Source organism: Chiloscyllium punctatum, chromosome 20, assembly GCF_047496795.1.
Source record: "Chiloscyllium punctatum isolate Juve2018m chromosome 20, sChiPun1.3, whole genome shotgun sequence".
Taxonomy (NCBI): domain Eukaryota; kingdom Metazoa; phylum Chordata; class Chondrichthyes; order Orectolobiformes; family Hemiscylliidae; genus Chiloscyllium; species Chiloscyllium punctatum.
The window spans coordinates 51,918,122-51,933,731 of record NC_092758.1 but is presented as its reverse complement, the minus strand read 5'-3'; the positions used below and the strand labels follow the sequence as shown (position 1 = coordinate 51,933,731).

At 42.2% G+C, this 15,610-nt stretch overlaps 1 protein-coding gene across 4 annotated transcripts in view; it reads left to right on the top strand.

The window, feature by feature from the left end:
• simc1 (SUMO interacting motifs containing 1) overlaps positions 1-15,610 on the top strand; it is an 87,865-nt gene that overhangs the window by 49,257 nt on the left and 22,998 nt on the right. For 3 of the 4 annotated variants that reach the window (XM_072590915.1, XM_072590916.1, XM_072590913.1), the window contains 2 exons: positions 10,404-11,417; positions 13,708-13,976. In XM_072590915.1, coding sequence (XP_072447016.1) covers positions 10,404-11,417; positions 13,708-13,976 — 1,283 coding nt within the window. The remainder of the gene's footprint in view (positions 1-10,403; positions 11,418-13,707; positions 13,977-15,610) is intronic. The other variant, XM_072590914.1, reaches the window with a different exon arrangement.

Sequence of the window (15,610 nt, the reverse complement as noted above, 5' to 3'; positions counted from 1 at the left end):
TGGATGACCTCATTAAAATCGCCATGTCTCTCCCCCTTTGTGTCTGAGGACATAAACCAGGTATTTCTTTCTTTGTAGCCTCTCCTGCGGCTTTTTAGTACCCACTCAGGTTCCTGCAACTCTGCTTCTAGTATGGGTAGCTTGTAAACACAGTAGCTCGCACCTTGTGCCCCGATCCTCTCAAAAGAAATTCATCCTCTTCTTTTAGCATCAAAAGCATCAAAAAAGCGAGTCCATTTCAGATTCTGAGGTATCTTCCCTGCTTGATGGAGAGGAAGAGCCCACAGGTTCTAGAACGGTCAGAAAAGCTGTCAAGGAGCCGGGCATGTTTTACTCCTGCACCATTTGCAAGTTTGCAGCTTTCATTTGTTTATACATCACTAGACCTGATCTCTCATCGACCATGCCTTTTACCCATGCAGGGCCATTCCCATTGTTCTCTGAAGTAAACCGTCCCTCTCGCTTAGCCGAGTCTTGTGTCTGGCATTGGCCTTCCTGATACCGCGATACACACAGCCATTCACGTGTATATGAACACACACGCTCCAGGTCAAGGAGGAGTGGATTCAACCTGGTGCAGAATCTTCTCCCCATTAACAACTCTGCTGGAGCTATCCGTGTTGTTGCATGAGGGGTAGTCTGATAATCAAATAAGAACTGGGACAGTTTGGTGTCTAGTGAAACTGTAGGCTGTTTCTTTAAGAAGAAAGTAAGGACTGCAGATGCTGGAGATCAGAGTCGAGAGTGTGTTGCTGGAAAAGAACAGCAGGTCAGGCAACATCAGAGGAGCAGGAGAATTGATAAGGGCTGTTTCTTTAAGCCTGCTTTCAAAGTTTGGACTACTCTTTCTGCCAGACCATTGGATAATGGATGGTACGGAGCTGTCATGAAATATCAAATAACATATCACTTCAGCAAATACTCAAATTCCCAACTGGTAAATAATGGCCCGTTATCTGTGACCAGCACTTCCAGGAATCCATGTGTTGCAAAGATGTATGTAGTTTTTCTATTGTCATTCCTGTGCTTGACAAATGAACTCTATGCACGTCCAGCCACTTTGAACGGGCATCCACAATGACTAAGAATGTTGAGCCTGTGAAAGAACCTGCATAATCAATGTCTAACCATTGACTATGAGGATCTACCCAGCCATTCTCACGAATGTAGGGGAGTTGCTGGTGGTAATGTTTGTCCTTGATTGCAATCTTGGCACTGACATCAGCATAGCTATATCAGCAAGGAGAAAGTGAGGACTGCAGATGCTGGAGATCAGAGCTGAAAATGTGTTGCTGGAAAAGCGCAGCAGGTCAGGCAGCATCCAAGGAACAGGAGAATTGATGTTTCGGGCATAAGCCCTTTATTCCTGAAGAAGGGCTTATGCCTGAAACGTCGATTCTCCTGTTCCTTGGATGCTGCCTGACCTGCTGCGCTTTTCCAGCAACACATTTTCAGCTTAGCTATATCAGCATCCAATCCTGGCCACCAGACAAAGCCCTGGGAGACTGGTTAGTAAGGTTAGATCTCATGGAATACAGGTAGGACTAGCCATTTGGATACAGAACTGGCTCAAAGATAGAAGATGGAGGTGGTAGAGGGTTGTTTTTCAGACTGGAGGTCTGTGGCCAGTGGAGTGCCACAAGGATCGGTGCTGGGTCCTCTACCTTTTGTCATTTACATAAATGATTTGGTTGTGAGCATAAGAGGTACAATTAGCAAGTTTGCAGATGACAACAAAATTGGAGTTAAAAATCACACAACACCAGGTTATAGTCCAACAGGTTTAATTGGAAGCACACTTGCTTTCGGAGTTCACAATCGCCTGATGAAGGAGCATCGCTCCGAAAGCTAGTGTGCTTCCAATTAAACCTGTTGGACTATAACCTGGTGTTGTGTGATTTTTAACTTTGTACACCCCAGTCCAACACTGGCATCTCCAAACCAAAATTGGAGGTATAGTGGACAGCGAAGAAGGTTACTTCAGATTACAACAGGATCTTGACCAGATGGGCCAATGGGCTGAGAAGTGGCAGATGGAGTTTAATTCAGATAAATGCGAAGTGCTACATTTTGGGAAAGCAAATCTTAGCAGGACTTGCACATTTAATGGGGAGTGTTGCTGAACAAAGAGACCTTGGAGTGCAGGTTCATAGCTCCTTGAAAGTGAAGTCGCAGGTAGATAGGATAGTGAAGAAGGCGTTTGGCATGCTTTCTTTTATCGGTCAGAGTATTGAGTACAGGAGTTGGGAGGTCATGTTGCGGCCGTACAGGACATTGGTTAGGCCACTGGTCTCCTTCCTGTCGGAAAGATGTTGTGAAACATGAAAGGGTTCAGAAAAAATTTACAAGGATGTTGCCAGGGTTGGAAGATTTGAGCTATGGGGAGAGGCTGATCAGGCTGGGGCTGTTTTCCCTGGAGCGTAGAAGGCTGAGGGGTACAAAATTATGAAAGGCATGGGTAGGATAAATAGGCAAAGTTTTTTCCTTAGGGTCGGGGAGTCCAGAACGAGAGGGCATTGATTTAGGGTAAGAGGGGAAAGATATGGAAGAGACCTAAGGGGCAACATTTTCACACAGAGGGAGAGGAAGTAGTGGAGGCTGTTACAATTGCAACATTAAGACATTTGGATAGGTATATGAATAGGAAGGGTTTTGGTGGGATATGGGCCGGGTGCTGGCAGGTTGGACTAGATTGGGTTGGGATATCTGGTCGGCATGGACAGGTTGGACCGAAGAGTCTGTTTCCATGCTGTACATCTCTATGACTCTCACCAGTGAGTTGCTTTTATTCCTGATGAAGGGCTTTTGCCCAAAACATCGATTTTACTGATCCTCGGATGCTGCCTGAACTGCTGTGCTCTTCCAGCATCACTCATCCAGAATCTGGTTTCTAGCATCTGCAGTCATTGTTTTTACCTTTGGAAACACCTGGATGACTCTGGTGGAGTTCGCCAGTATCTGGCAGCAACCTTTACTCGGAATAATCACCCTTGCTCCCTGTAATATTATGCCATCCTTTAATGTGAACGTGTCTTTCTGGGTGCAAAAGGGTTTCAGTTCTGGTTGTGACAGCCCTTTGGTTTCCACCATCACCACCAATTGTTCCAGTTTTGCCAGGACTGGATCTTTCTGTCTCCAAAGACTGATATTATCAGCTGTGCCTTGAAGTGTGGTCAGAAAATTCAAATCCATCATGCACTCTTCTGGTGACAGTACCATCAGTGATGTATCTGCCAGCAGAAGGCAGCTCAGTTTGCTACCTGGCCTCTCGAATGATGTTCTAACTTGTAATGGTCCGCATTTAGCATTACAACCCACCACTGGTTTCAACCCGAAGCTATGGGCGGTACTGCCTTGTCCTCTTTAAGTCGACCTACCAGGGATTTGTACTCCATTATTATTACAAATTTACATCTGTAAAGGTAATACTGGAATGTCCTGACTCCAAATATGACCTCCCAAACCTTCCTTCTCTATCTGGGTCTACTTATCCTTGGCATCAGCCAAAGTGCTGGATGCATACGCTTTTGGGTGCTCCTTTCCATTGGGCCACCTACGCGTTCGTATGACCCTGATAACATACAGAGAGGCATCGCATGTCAGTAGCACATCTCACTTGGAGTCATAGTGTGCCAACACCTTAAAGTCATACTGCATGGAAACAGACCAGCATGTCCACGCTGACCATATTCCCAAATTAAACAACCCGCATGCGTTTGTCTCATATCCCTCCAAACCTTTACTATTCATGTACTTATCCAAATGTCTTTTAAACGTTGTAACTGTACTTGCTTCCACTACTTCCTCTGACAGTTCTTTCCACACATTAATCACTGTGTGTGAAAAAAAAAGGTTGTCCTCATGTCCTTTTTAAACAAAATCCTGTCTACCTGTTACGCAAACTTCAAAGAATTATGTTTCTGAACCTCTATGTCTCTGTTCTACAATACTGCCCAGGGCCTGACTATCAATTGCATAAGTTCTGCTCTTGTTTATTTTACCAAAATGCAAAACCTCGCATTTATCCAAATTAAACTTCATCTGCTACTCCTTAGCCCATTGATCAAGATCACATTGTAATCTTAGATGAACTGCTTCACTGTCCATTACGCAACCAATTTTGGTGTCAACTGCAAACTTACGAACTATGACACCTATATTCTCATCAACTCATGAATAGAAATGACAAACAAAAGTGGACCCAGTACTTGGCTGTGTGACCATTTCAAAGGCTGACACTTTTTAAGAGTTGATGCAAAGGTGCCAGGCCGGAGGCAGGTTATGTACAAACTCTACATAATAATTCATCAGCCCAAGGAAAGACCTAAGCTCCGGTACAGATGTGGGTACCTTTAATCGCCCTCACTTTATCTTCAATGAGTGTAACCTGGTCTTGTCAACTCTAGCTCAAGTAGGTCGCTTGAGGTGCCTGCAACACAGATTCTTTCCTTCTAAGGTGTATGCCCACCTGGGAGAAATTCTAAGGACTGTGTCCAAATTCTCTAAGTGCTCCTTATTGGTCTTCCCTGTTATTAGCACATCATCCAGATAAATGGCAATTGTAAAATGTTCTCCATCATTCACTGAAAAATTGCATAGGCAGACCATACCTCAGATGGCAATCTCGTATATTAGTACAAACCCTTATGGATATTAATTGTAGAATACTTCTGGGAATCCTCATCCAACCGCAGTTGCAAGAACATTTGGCTCATGTTGAGCTTCGTGAAGGACAACCCCCCCCCCCGCCAGCCACTTTGTGTATACAGAGGAGCCCTGATTATCCGAAGGACACGGGCGGGGAGTATGTCATTCAGTTAATCGAATGCCGGATAACATAGTTAGCCTGCCATCATGACCTTGCAATCTTGTTCGGATCATCCGAAATTCGATTATTCAAATTCCAGATATTCGAGGTTCCTCTGTAAATCCTCTATGTGAAGAATTGGGTATATATTCAGTTGCAAAAACAAGTTTACTGTTTGTTTAAAATTCCCACAAAGAAAAACTAACCCATTGGGCTTCACAATCGTTTTTCATCAAGGATAGCATTACAGCTGTACTGAGGTAGGCTATTCCTGGAAATACATCCAGGGAAGTTATTTGGGTGGAACTAAGAAATAAGAAAGGGATGATCACCTTATTGGGATTGTATAAAAGACCCCTTAATAGTCAGCGGGAAATTGAGAAATAGATTTGTAAGGAGATCTCAGACATCTGTAAGAATAGTAAGGTGGTTATGGTAGGGGATTTTAACTTTCCAAACATAGACTGGAACTGCCATAGTGTTAAGGGTTTAGATGGAGAGGGATTTGTTAAGTGTGTACAAGAAAATTTTCTGATTCAGTATGTGGATGTACCTACTAGAGAAGGTGCAAAACTTGACCTACTGTTGGGAAATAAGGCAGGGCAGGTGACTGAGGTGTCACTGGGGGAGTAATTTGGGGCCAGTGACCATAATTCTATTAGTTTTAAAATAGTGATGGAAAAGTATAGACCACATCTAAAAGTTGAAGTTCTAAATTGGAGGAAGACTAATTTGACGGTATTAGGCAAGAACTTTCAAAAGCTGATTGGGAGCAAATGTTCACAGGTAAAGGGATGGCTGGAAAATGGGAAGCCTTCAGAAATGAGATAATGAGAATCCAGAGAAAGTATATTCCTGCTAGGATGAAAGGAAAGGCTGATAGGTGTAGGGAATGCTGGATGACTAGAGAAATTGAAGTTTTGGTGAAGAAAATAAAGGAAGCATATGTCAGGTATAGACAGGATAGATCGAGTGAATCCTTAGAAAAGTATAAAGGCAGTGGGAGTATACTTAAGAAGGAAACCAGGAGGGCAAAAAGGGGACATGAGATAGCTTTGGCATTTTTACAAATACGTTAAAGACAAAAGGGTAAACTAGGGAGAGAATAGGTCCCATCAAAGATCAGCAAAGCGGCCTTTGTGTGGAGCTGCAGGAGATGGGGGAGATACTAAATGAGTATTTTGCATCAATATGTACTGTGGAAAAGGACATGGAAGATATAGAATGTAAGGAAATAGATGGTGACATCTTGAAAAATGTCCATATTACAGAGGAGGAAGTGCTGGATGTCTTGAAAAACACAAAACTGGATAATTCCCCAGGACCTGATCAGGTGTACCCGAGAACTCTGTGGGAAGCCAGAGAAGTGATTGCTGGGCCTCTTGCTGAGATATTTGTATCATCGATAGTCACAGGCGAGGTGCCAGAAGACTGGAGGTTGGCTAACATGGTACCACTGTTTAAGAAAGTTGGTTAGGACAAGCCAGGGAACTATAGACCAGTGAGCCTGACCTCGGTGGTGGGCAATTTGTTGGAGGGAATTCTGAAGGACAAGATGTACATGTATTTGGAAAGGCAAGGACTGATTAGGGATAGTCAACATGGCTTTGTGCATGGGAAATCATGTCTCACAAACTTGATTGAGTCTTTTGAAGAAGTAACAAAGAGGATTGACAAGGGCAGAACGGTGGTCGTGATCTATATGAACTTCAGTAAGGCGTTCGACAAGGTTCCCCCGAGACACTGGTTAGCAAGGTTAGATCTCACGGAATACAGGGAGAACTAGCCATTTGGATACAGAACTGGCTCAAAGGTAGAAGACAGAGGGTGGTAGTGGAGGGTTGTTTTTCCAGACTGGAGATCTGTGATCAGTGGAGTGCCACAAGGATTGGTGCTGGGTCCACTATTTTTCATTATTTATATGAATGATTTGGATGTGAACATAAGAGGGAGCGTTAGTACGCTTGCAGATGACACCAAAATTGGAGATGTAGCAGACAGCGAAGAAGGTTACTTCAGATTACAACAGGATCTTGATCAGATGGGCCAATGGGCTGAGAGGTGGCAGATGGCGTTTAAATTAGATAAATCGAAGTTCTGCATTTTGGGAAAGCAAATCTTAGCAGGACTTCTACACCTAATGGTAAGGTCCTAGGGAGTATTACTAAACAAAGAAACCTTGGAATGCAGGTTCATAGCTCCTTGAAAGTGGAGTTGCAGGTAGATAGGATAGTGATGAAGGTGTTTGGTATGCTTTCCTTTATTGGTCAGAGTATTGAGTACAGGAGTTGGGAGGTCATGTTGAGGCTGTACAGGACTTTGGTTAGGCCACTGTTTGAATATTGCGTGCAGTTCTGGTCTCCTTCCTATCGGAAAGATGTTGTGAAACATGAAAGGGTTCAGAAAAGATTTACAAGGATGTTGCCAGGGTTGTAGGATTTGAACTATGGGGAGAGGTTGAATAGGCTAGGCCTGTTTTCCCTGGAGCGTCAGAGGCTGAGGGGTGACCTTATAGAGGTTTACAAAATTATGAGGGGCATGGATAGGATAAATAGACAAAGTCTTTTACCTGGGGTAGGGGAGTCCAGAATTAAAGGGCATAGGTTTAGGGTGAGAGGGGAAAGATATAAAAGAGACCTAAGGAGCAACGTTTTCACGCAGCGGGATGGAATGAGTTGTTAAAGGAAGTGGTGGAGGCTAGTACGATTGCAACATTTAAAAGGCATCTGGATGGGTATATGAATAGGAAGGGTTTGGAGGAATATGGGCCAGGTTCTGTCAGGTGGGGCTGAATTGGGTTGGGATATGGTGGCATGGTGGCACAGTGGTTAGCACTGCTGCCTCACAGCGCCTGAGACCCGGGTTCAATTCCCGCCTCAGATGACTGACTGTGTGGAGTTTGCACGTTCTCCCCGTGTCTGCGTGGGTTTCCTCCGGGTGCTCCGGTTTCCTCCCACAAGTCCAAAGATGTGCAGGTCAGGTGAATTGGCCATGCTAAATTGACCGTAGTGTTCGGTAAGGGGTAAATGTAGGGGTATGAGTGGGTTATGCTTCGGCGGGTCAGCGTGGACTTGTTGGGCCGAAGGGCCTGTTTCCACACTGTAATCTAATCTAATCTAATCTAATATCTGGTTGTTATGGACAATTTGAACTGAAGGGTCCGTTTCCATTCTGTACATCTCTATGACTTTATGATAAAAGGTTTGGATAAAGTAGAAGTGGAACAGATCCCTCATTTTATGGAACATTCTGGGATGAGAGGTCTTAGTCTTATGATAATGGGTAGCAAATTTAAACCAGAGTCAAGATTAGAGTGGTGCTGGAAAAGCACAGCAGGTCAGTCAGCATCCAAGGAGCAGGAAGGTCGGCGTTTCGGACAAAAGCCCTTCATCAGGAATGAGGCCTCATTCCTGATGAAGGGCTTTTTCCCAAAACATCAATTTTCCTGCTCCTTGGATGCTGCCTGACCTGCTGTGCTTTTCCAGCACCACTCTAATCTTGACTCTAATCTCCAGCATCTGCAAAACCCACTCCCGCCAAATTTAAAACAGAGTTGAAGAGAAACAACTTCTCGCAAAGGATTGTAAGTCTGTGGAATTCACTACTCCAAAGTGTGGTGGGTGCTGGGACAGTGAGTAAATTTAAGGAGGAGTCAGACAGATTTTTAATTGGTAAGAGATTAAAGGGTTATGAGGAGAGGGCAGGAAAATGGGGATGAGGAGCATATCAGCCGTGATTGAATGGCAGAGCAGATTCAATGAGCTGAATGGCAGAGCAGATTCAATGAGCTGAATGGCCTAATTCTGCTCCTGTGTCTTATGAATTTATCTTATGAACTTATGAGTTTCTTTGTTGCAGCCTTTTATAGAAGCAGCTACTTGCAGTGTGACAGGTTTCTTTCCATTGTAGTATGACAGATTTCTGTCCTTGCATATTATTATTTTGAGTTTGTTGGAACTCCTGTCAGGTAATTCTAACCGCTGGATACCGATGGCTTCTTGCGTTAGCACCCTGCTCTGTGTTCTGCCATGTGTGGTATGAAGAAGCTCATTTATCAGATCAAGTCCAGGAAATATCTCAATCTTCTGTTATCTCTTACTGTATTTGTGGCTTCCATCCCATGATTCTGCTCGGATTTGGTTTGTTTCCATCCAGGGTATACCGTTCTGAAGAGTTTCTCTTTCACCATGATGAAGTTTACTCAATCTGTAAGGTCTATGATCTGGCAATAACTTTTTCTTCTGTCTCTCGAAGTTCTATTGCAATTTTTTTTTTCAGTTCTTTTGGTGTTTTTAAGTGGAGGATGAATCACTGCTTTCATTGCTGGATCAATGATGATGTGATACTCAAAATCTTCAAAGCACCCAAACATTTCCTTGAAACACGATGTACTGTTGCACCAGACCTTGACTGGAGAGCACTTCTCATTAGGTATATTGTCTTCAAGCCTCAGGGCAGCTTTGTTTTTAATTTTTGGTTTGCTGAAATAATCTGCAGCTCCTCATGTATGCTGAATCTCAGTTTAGCAGGATGTTAAAGTGTTCTAGAACATACAGTCATTATCTTTGCTGTGCCCCTCTGATTTGGGTGGTTCCTTGTTGTCGAATCTCATTTTCCCTCATGACATGGTTTGGTTTCAAAACCCTAGATAACTGTTTTCTTCCAGATTTTCAAAAACTATTTTCTGGTATAATCTGAGCTGGGTGATGTTTACTTTGTGCTTTGTTATCAATCGCCATCTTCAGGTTTATCATTGCGGATTTGTGAGATGGATCTTTGACCTTTTAATTAAGAGCCCATTTGCCCCTTCCAGCCTGATGGACTAAGTTGAAATTGAATTTACTATTTCCCCAGTGGGCGTGGTGATATAGTGTATCACCTATCAGTAACAAAAACATTATAGGAAATCTTGTCATCTCCTCTCTTCGCTTCTTTCTAATCTTCTTCATGTATAATATCTCTCTGTTAAATTGTAATCCATGCTTCTAAATCATGGAATTAGTTCCCAGATTCTGTAACCTGCATTTGGAACAGCTGTAGGGAAAAAGGATTTCTGTCCTTACACTCCAGGAAACCTGGCAGTGGAGTAAACAGTTGTGTTTTCATCTGATTGGTATTGAATCATAACACCACCTGACTGATGCAAGGAATTCTTGTATGTTTTCTTATGACGTAAAGATCATCCAGTCTGCATGCAGGTATAGATTGAATGTAACTCTGAAAAAGATGTAACACAAAAGCTAAATACTGCAGCTGTTCGAAGAGAAAATAGTTTGGGGCTGTGGGAAAATTTTGGGAAGGAGGGAGGGCACAGAGTTTGTACAGATACAATTGGGCCTACTTTCTGCTGTAATCAATCTCTGCTGGAAATTGGAAATAAAATCAGAAAATACTCATCAGATTCTGCAGGAAGAGGGGAAAAAAAAGAGTTAACCTTTCAGGTTATTGATGACCTGGAAGTGATGCAAGTTAACTCCATTTCTCTTTCCACAGACGCAGACTGGTCTCCTGAGTATTCCTGCTCTTTATTTTATTCCTGCAAAAAGGCTTCTTAAATCTAAAGTAAAATTCTTCAACGTTTCACTTTATTTTTCAGGACAATATTGATTTGACAAATGATGACAATGAAATGCACAATCAAGTGAATAGTGCTGGAGAAGGCACGGGAAGTATGCAGGTCTGTCCAACTGAGTGTTACCAGGCAAAAACAAGCCCATCTTCTCATGTTTCAAACAACCTGAGTCATGACGAACTTGATTCAGATGAAGATTTGCCGAAGTTTATTGGGGGATGCCGGTTTCCTGGCCTACAGTCTGGTTGGACAGCTTGCAAAGATGAACCTGACCTTGAAGCTCTACCTGTTTTGACAGTTGAAGTCACAACTGAGGCCAGTTCGCTTGTAAATGTTTCCACCAAATGTATCAAGGAAGACCCATTGCCTGAACTAGACTTCATCGGTTTTGATGAAAGTCAAGATTCTCCTGTCATGGCAGAAAAAGTGGACTTGCTCAGTACATCAAGTCAAAAAGCTCACAATTCTGTCAGCAATGGCGAGTCTTCTAGTAACACCAGTATAAATAGTGACTTGGAATCTCTGGAAACATTTTCACCAGAAACACTCATTCCATTTTCCTCACCAGATAGTGTTGTGGATCCTTTGGGAGACCATCATCAAAGCACCTTTGAGGAAACAATTAATGATATAATTAAAGCTGATTTAAGTCCAGATATTGAAGATATACCATCATTGATACCTCAAAAGACTAAGGAACTGAAATATGGTTGTAATCAATCTCCCCCCAGCATAAACACGCCATTGCTAGAACCTTGGGGGCAGCTGCAGAGTCACAATAAAAGAGGTGAAAGTGAATTAAATGTTTTTAATTGGAGAATAAATGTGCAGAATCCTAAACCAGCATTAGATCAATCTGAAGTTCAGGATCTGCCTTCAGAGGAAACTGAGGACCATGTGCTTACATCAAATAAAGCAAACGAAGCAAGTTCTAATTGTTCAGTGGATAAAGAGACATTAAAAAGTTTTCAATGCCTCATTGGCGCACCAGTTCAACATCTGTTTGTTAAGCAACCTAGAAATGAAAAATGGCACAAGGTAAGATCTGTTGAAATATAAAATTCCGAAGAGATGGGAATTCAAAAATACAAGAGAATACAAAACTGATGCTTCAACCAGCGATTTAACTTAGCCTCTTCTGCTCCTTTTGTATTGAATCTGCAGTTCCATCACACAAACTTCTCAGATGTAAATGCTACTGATTGATTCCACCCCTTACTGACACTTTGGAGTAAATGCTCTTGTCCCATAACTTCAGATTAAATCTTGTGACAACAATAGCTCTGCAGCTAATGGTATCACAAAGTACAGTAACAGGTTCTTCACCTCATTCAACTTGTGTTGGCCCACCCTCATGTATTTTTCTGCATTGAACTGAAAACATTTTGCCTTCACGTTTTCTCCAATGTTCTTTTTAAAGTTGCTGTTTAACCTGCTTGCTCGAGCTCTTCAGGCAGTACGTTCCCAATCACAACTTGCTGTTTCAAATACAAACTGGTTCTTTTGTGTCGTTCTGCTGGCAAGTGAAATGGTTGAGGATAGGTGGTTTAACACTAATATACAAAAAAGGTCTGAACTGTATTCTCTGATATGTAAGTTTGCTTTGTCTATTGAAATATTTTGGAAGCTTTAATTCATTAACCAACTTACTCAGACAGAAAGAAAAACCTTTCCAGTTTTTGCACTCCCATTAATGTCCAACGGAATAGAAGGAACATTACAGCTTACTGAAGAACCACAAATTAAAATCTTAAGCAGTTCAACTGAATAGCTGAGCAAGTAGAATGCAGTAGAAAATTGTAACAGATGATGTTTCAATATTTTGGATCTATCTGATTGACTCTGGTAATTCATGTAAAGTGCTCAGTTTTCTGAATGCATAATTAGGAGCATTGAACTCCCTCAGATGACATGGATGGAATCATACAGTCAAACAGATAAAACTTACACATAACGATTTAGCTTGACTGACAGCACAAACAGAGGAGTCGGCAGCCTGTTTATACATCACTTCAAATCAGCTAGAGTGAAATTTAATAATACCCCCAGTAGTGAGTTTAGTAGTATTTAATTGGATGGTAGATTGTCAGGTGGGGATACTGCTACCCCTTTGATTCTGACTGATTCAAATTGTGCAGGAAGACTTGTGAGTGGCCATCCACCTCGACTCTAAATGAGGTGTCCTAGCAGGCAGCTAATGCACATGTAGGACCCTCATCCCCATTCAACCAGGGGAGGGTAAGGCTGTTATCGTATGGGAAGTTTGAGAACAGAGCCTCTGTCTGGTTTGATTGTGGAGTTCCATGTTAGGGCTTCCCCAACACACGTGACACCAGCTCTTGCTGGCTGTCCAGCCAATAGGTGAGACCATGGTCACCCTGTCCCCCATTTCCTGAACAAGTAAGGATCTAATAAAGTGCTTTGCTCGAAATATGCATTGAGCTCTGAACCATATCTTGTCCCATACCACTTCCAGCTCCCAGTCTTCCCTAAGATTAGGATAAGAATAAGGTGGTCCATTTCCCCTCCCATCCAGAACCTCTCCACAATGATGCCACCATCAGATATATCTCCATCCCCGCTTGCCTCCTCTTTCAGTATTCCAAAAGGACTGCTCCCACCACTACTCCATTCAACCACCCCGAACTTCCTCCTTCCCTGTGGTATATTTCCATTCAGATATATGTCTCTGCAAGAGTAGGAAATGCAACACCTACACGTTCACCTCCTTCGTTCTCATCGACCAAGGTCCAAAATATTCCTCCTAATTGAAACAGCAGTTCCCAAGTACAACCCTACATTCCTGTCACTTGTAATTTTGATTTTCTACCTTATTTCAAGCTGATCATTCTATCCATTGACTGCTGTAGTGAAGCCCGATACAAGCTGAAGGCCTTTTGACTCAGTACTCCCCAAACTCCCGCCTCAACATTATATTCAATAAATTTAGATCATAATATCTGTCAATCTTGTTTTTTTTTTCTCATTGGTTTGTTTCTCTCTGACCTTTTGTATTGTACTCAGTTGACTGCTATATAGTTGTTCACATCTCATCTGGACACCACCCTTTACCATTCTGGTGACCACTCACATTGGTTTCTGCATTGTGAAATCTTGGGTCAGTCAGTTTCTCGACCCTATCACAGGCTTTCCCTTTTGTCGTTCCCTTTTCTACTTCCTTGAATATGCTTACATTTCAATCTTTCTTCAGTTCTGATTAAAGCTCACGGACCTGAAATGGTGCCTTTGTTTCTCTCCACAGATGCTGATTTGTCCAACACTTTTTGTCTTTTTCATTTTGTATTATTATTTATCTTTTCCTTTTCAGCAGGTGAACCAAAACTCTCATTCATCAACAATGCAGCAACACAAGTCCAAGGAACCAGAGCTGATCTCCCAAAGACAGTGCAGTATGATAAACAGTACTATTGATGAAAACTTTCCCCAAGGGACTCTTCAGTTTCTGATGGATTTTGTATCTCCTCAACACTACCCACCTCATAAAATTGTGGAGTATATAATCAAGAAGATACTGTTGGGCAATGAGTCCTCCAGCACCATTATGTCTGCTTACATGACCCTGATGAAGATCCAACAGTATGTACACATTAATATGGCAGTCACAAAACATAACATCGTGTAACAGATCTGCTTAATATTGACTGTTGTATTTCCATTCTTTAGGGAAGTCAGTAGCCTAGTTAAAGTTGTATTTTTCATTCTGATTCAGTTTTCAGAATGGGTACCACTTTCATAGCAACTTTGCTACATACAAGAACAGCCACACTAATCCATTGAAAAGATCACCAAGTTGTGTTCCTATAGTAGTTGTTCGTACGATGAAATACTTTGACAAGTGTTTTCTGGCAGCCTGTTGTTGGCTGAGTTCCTTTTAATTGCACAGATTGAGCAACGGTTACAAATTGAGAATGTTGGTCCACGCAATTGAGAAATGAATCAGAGTTTGCATATTTTACCCAGCATATTATTTAAAGTGATCACTTTTGTAGTTAAGGCTGTTATTGCACTTTACAAGAGACTGTTATTATGAAGGAACAACTGCATTGTAACATGGATATCTGTCAGCCAGATCCCCACACGTCTTGAACTTTAAAACACAAATCACCTTGCTGCTCAATTCATCTTTGCTCACAGAACTGAAATGTGCTAAACGAATTAACACAGTCCCTTTTATTACAGGGTTCTGAGTCCAGTGGTCAAAAAGGTTTTCAAAAGTTAATTGTACTTCTGAGTTTTAAGGCTGCTCTATGTCACATTAAAACCAAAGGAACTGCAGATACTGTAAATCAGAAACAAAAACAGATATTGCTGGAAAAGCTTAGTAGGTTTGGCCACATCTGTGAAGAGAAATCAGAGTTAACATTTTTGCTCCTTGATTCTGCTTTCTCTTCACAGCAATTTCTGTTTTTGTTTTTGTCTATGTCAAATTAGTGTGGGAAGCAGTAAGCATTATCATAGCTGGGATTTTGTACTACTTTTCAATGAAAACATGTAAATTTTATATGAATTACTCTCACACACCCTATCGTCTGAACATTTCATTCGCCCTCCCACTCTCACCAGCAGCCAGACACTTATTTCCCTCCTACTCCTCAGCTTGTTCTTCCCTGAAAGCTTCCCAATCCCTATCCCAGACTCACACCCACGGCTCTAGGCCTTGGGCTATATGAAATCACTCACGTTGCTCTGCTTTTCTAGTCAGGGGCAGTTTCTGTCCTGTGTTTGCTGCTGATAAGCTCAGTCATGAAGTGGACTGTAATTGAAGGTGCAACCCCTTGCAAAAATTTGCACTTTGCTGTGTTTAGAATAATAGTTTGGCAAGTCAAATAGGACCTTCTGCAGGTCACCTTATGGGCCATAGATGGTCTGTTATACAAGCCTTCTCTATATAGATTGCACATTTACTTATATCGATGTCTTCTCCAAAAACAATACTCTAGACTGAACTCCATTTGCCAGTTCCATGCATATAGAGTCATAGAGATGTACAGCATGGAAACAGACCCTTCGGTCCAACCTGTCCATGCCAAACAGATATCCCAACCCAATCTAGTCCCACCTGCCAGCACCCAGCCCATATCCCTCCAAACCCTTCCTATTCATATACCCATCCAGTCGCCTCTTAAATGTTGCAATTGTACCAGCCTCCACCACATCCTCTGGCAGCTCATTCCAGACACATACCACATTCTGCATGAAAAGGTTGATCC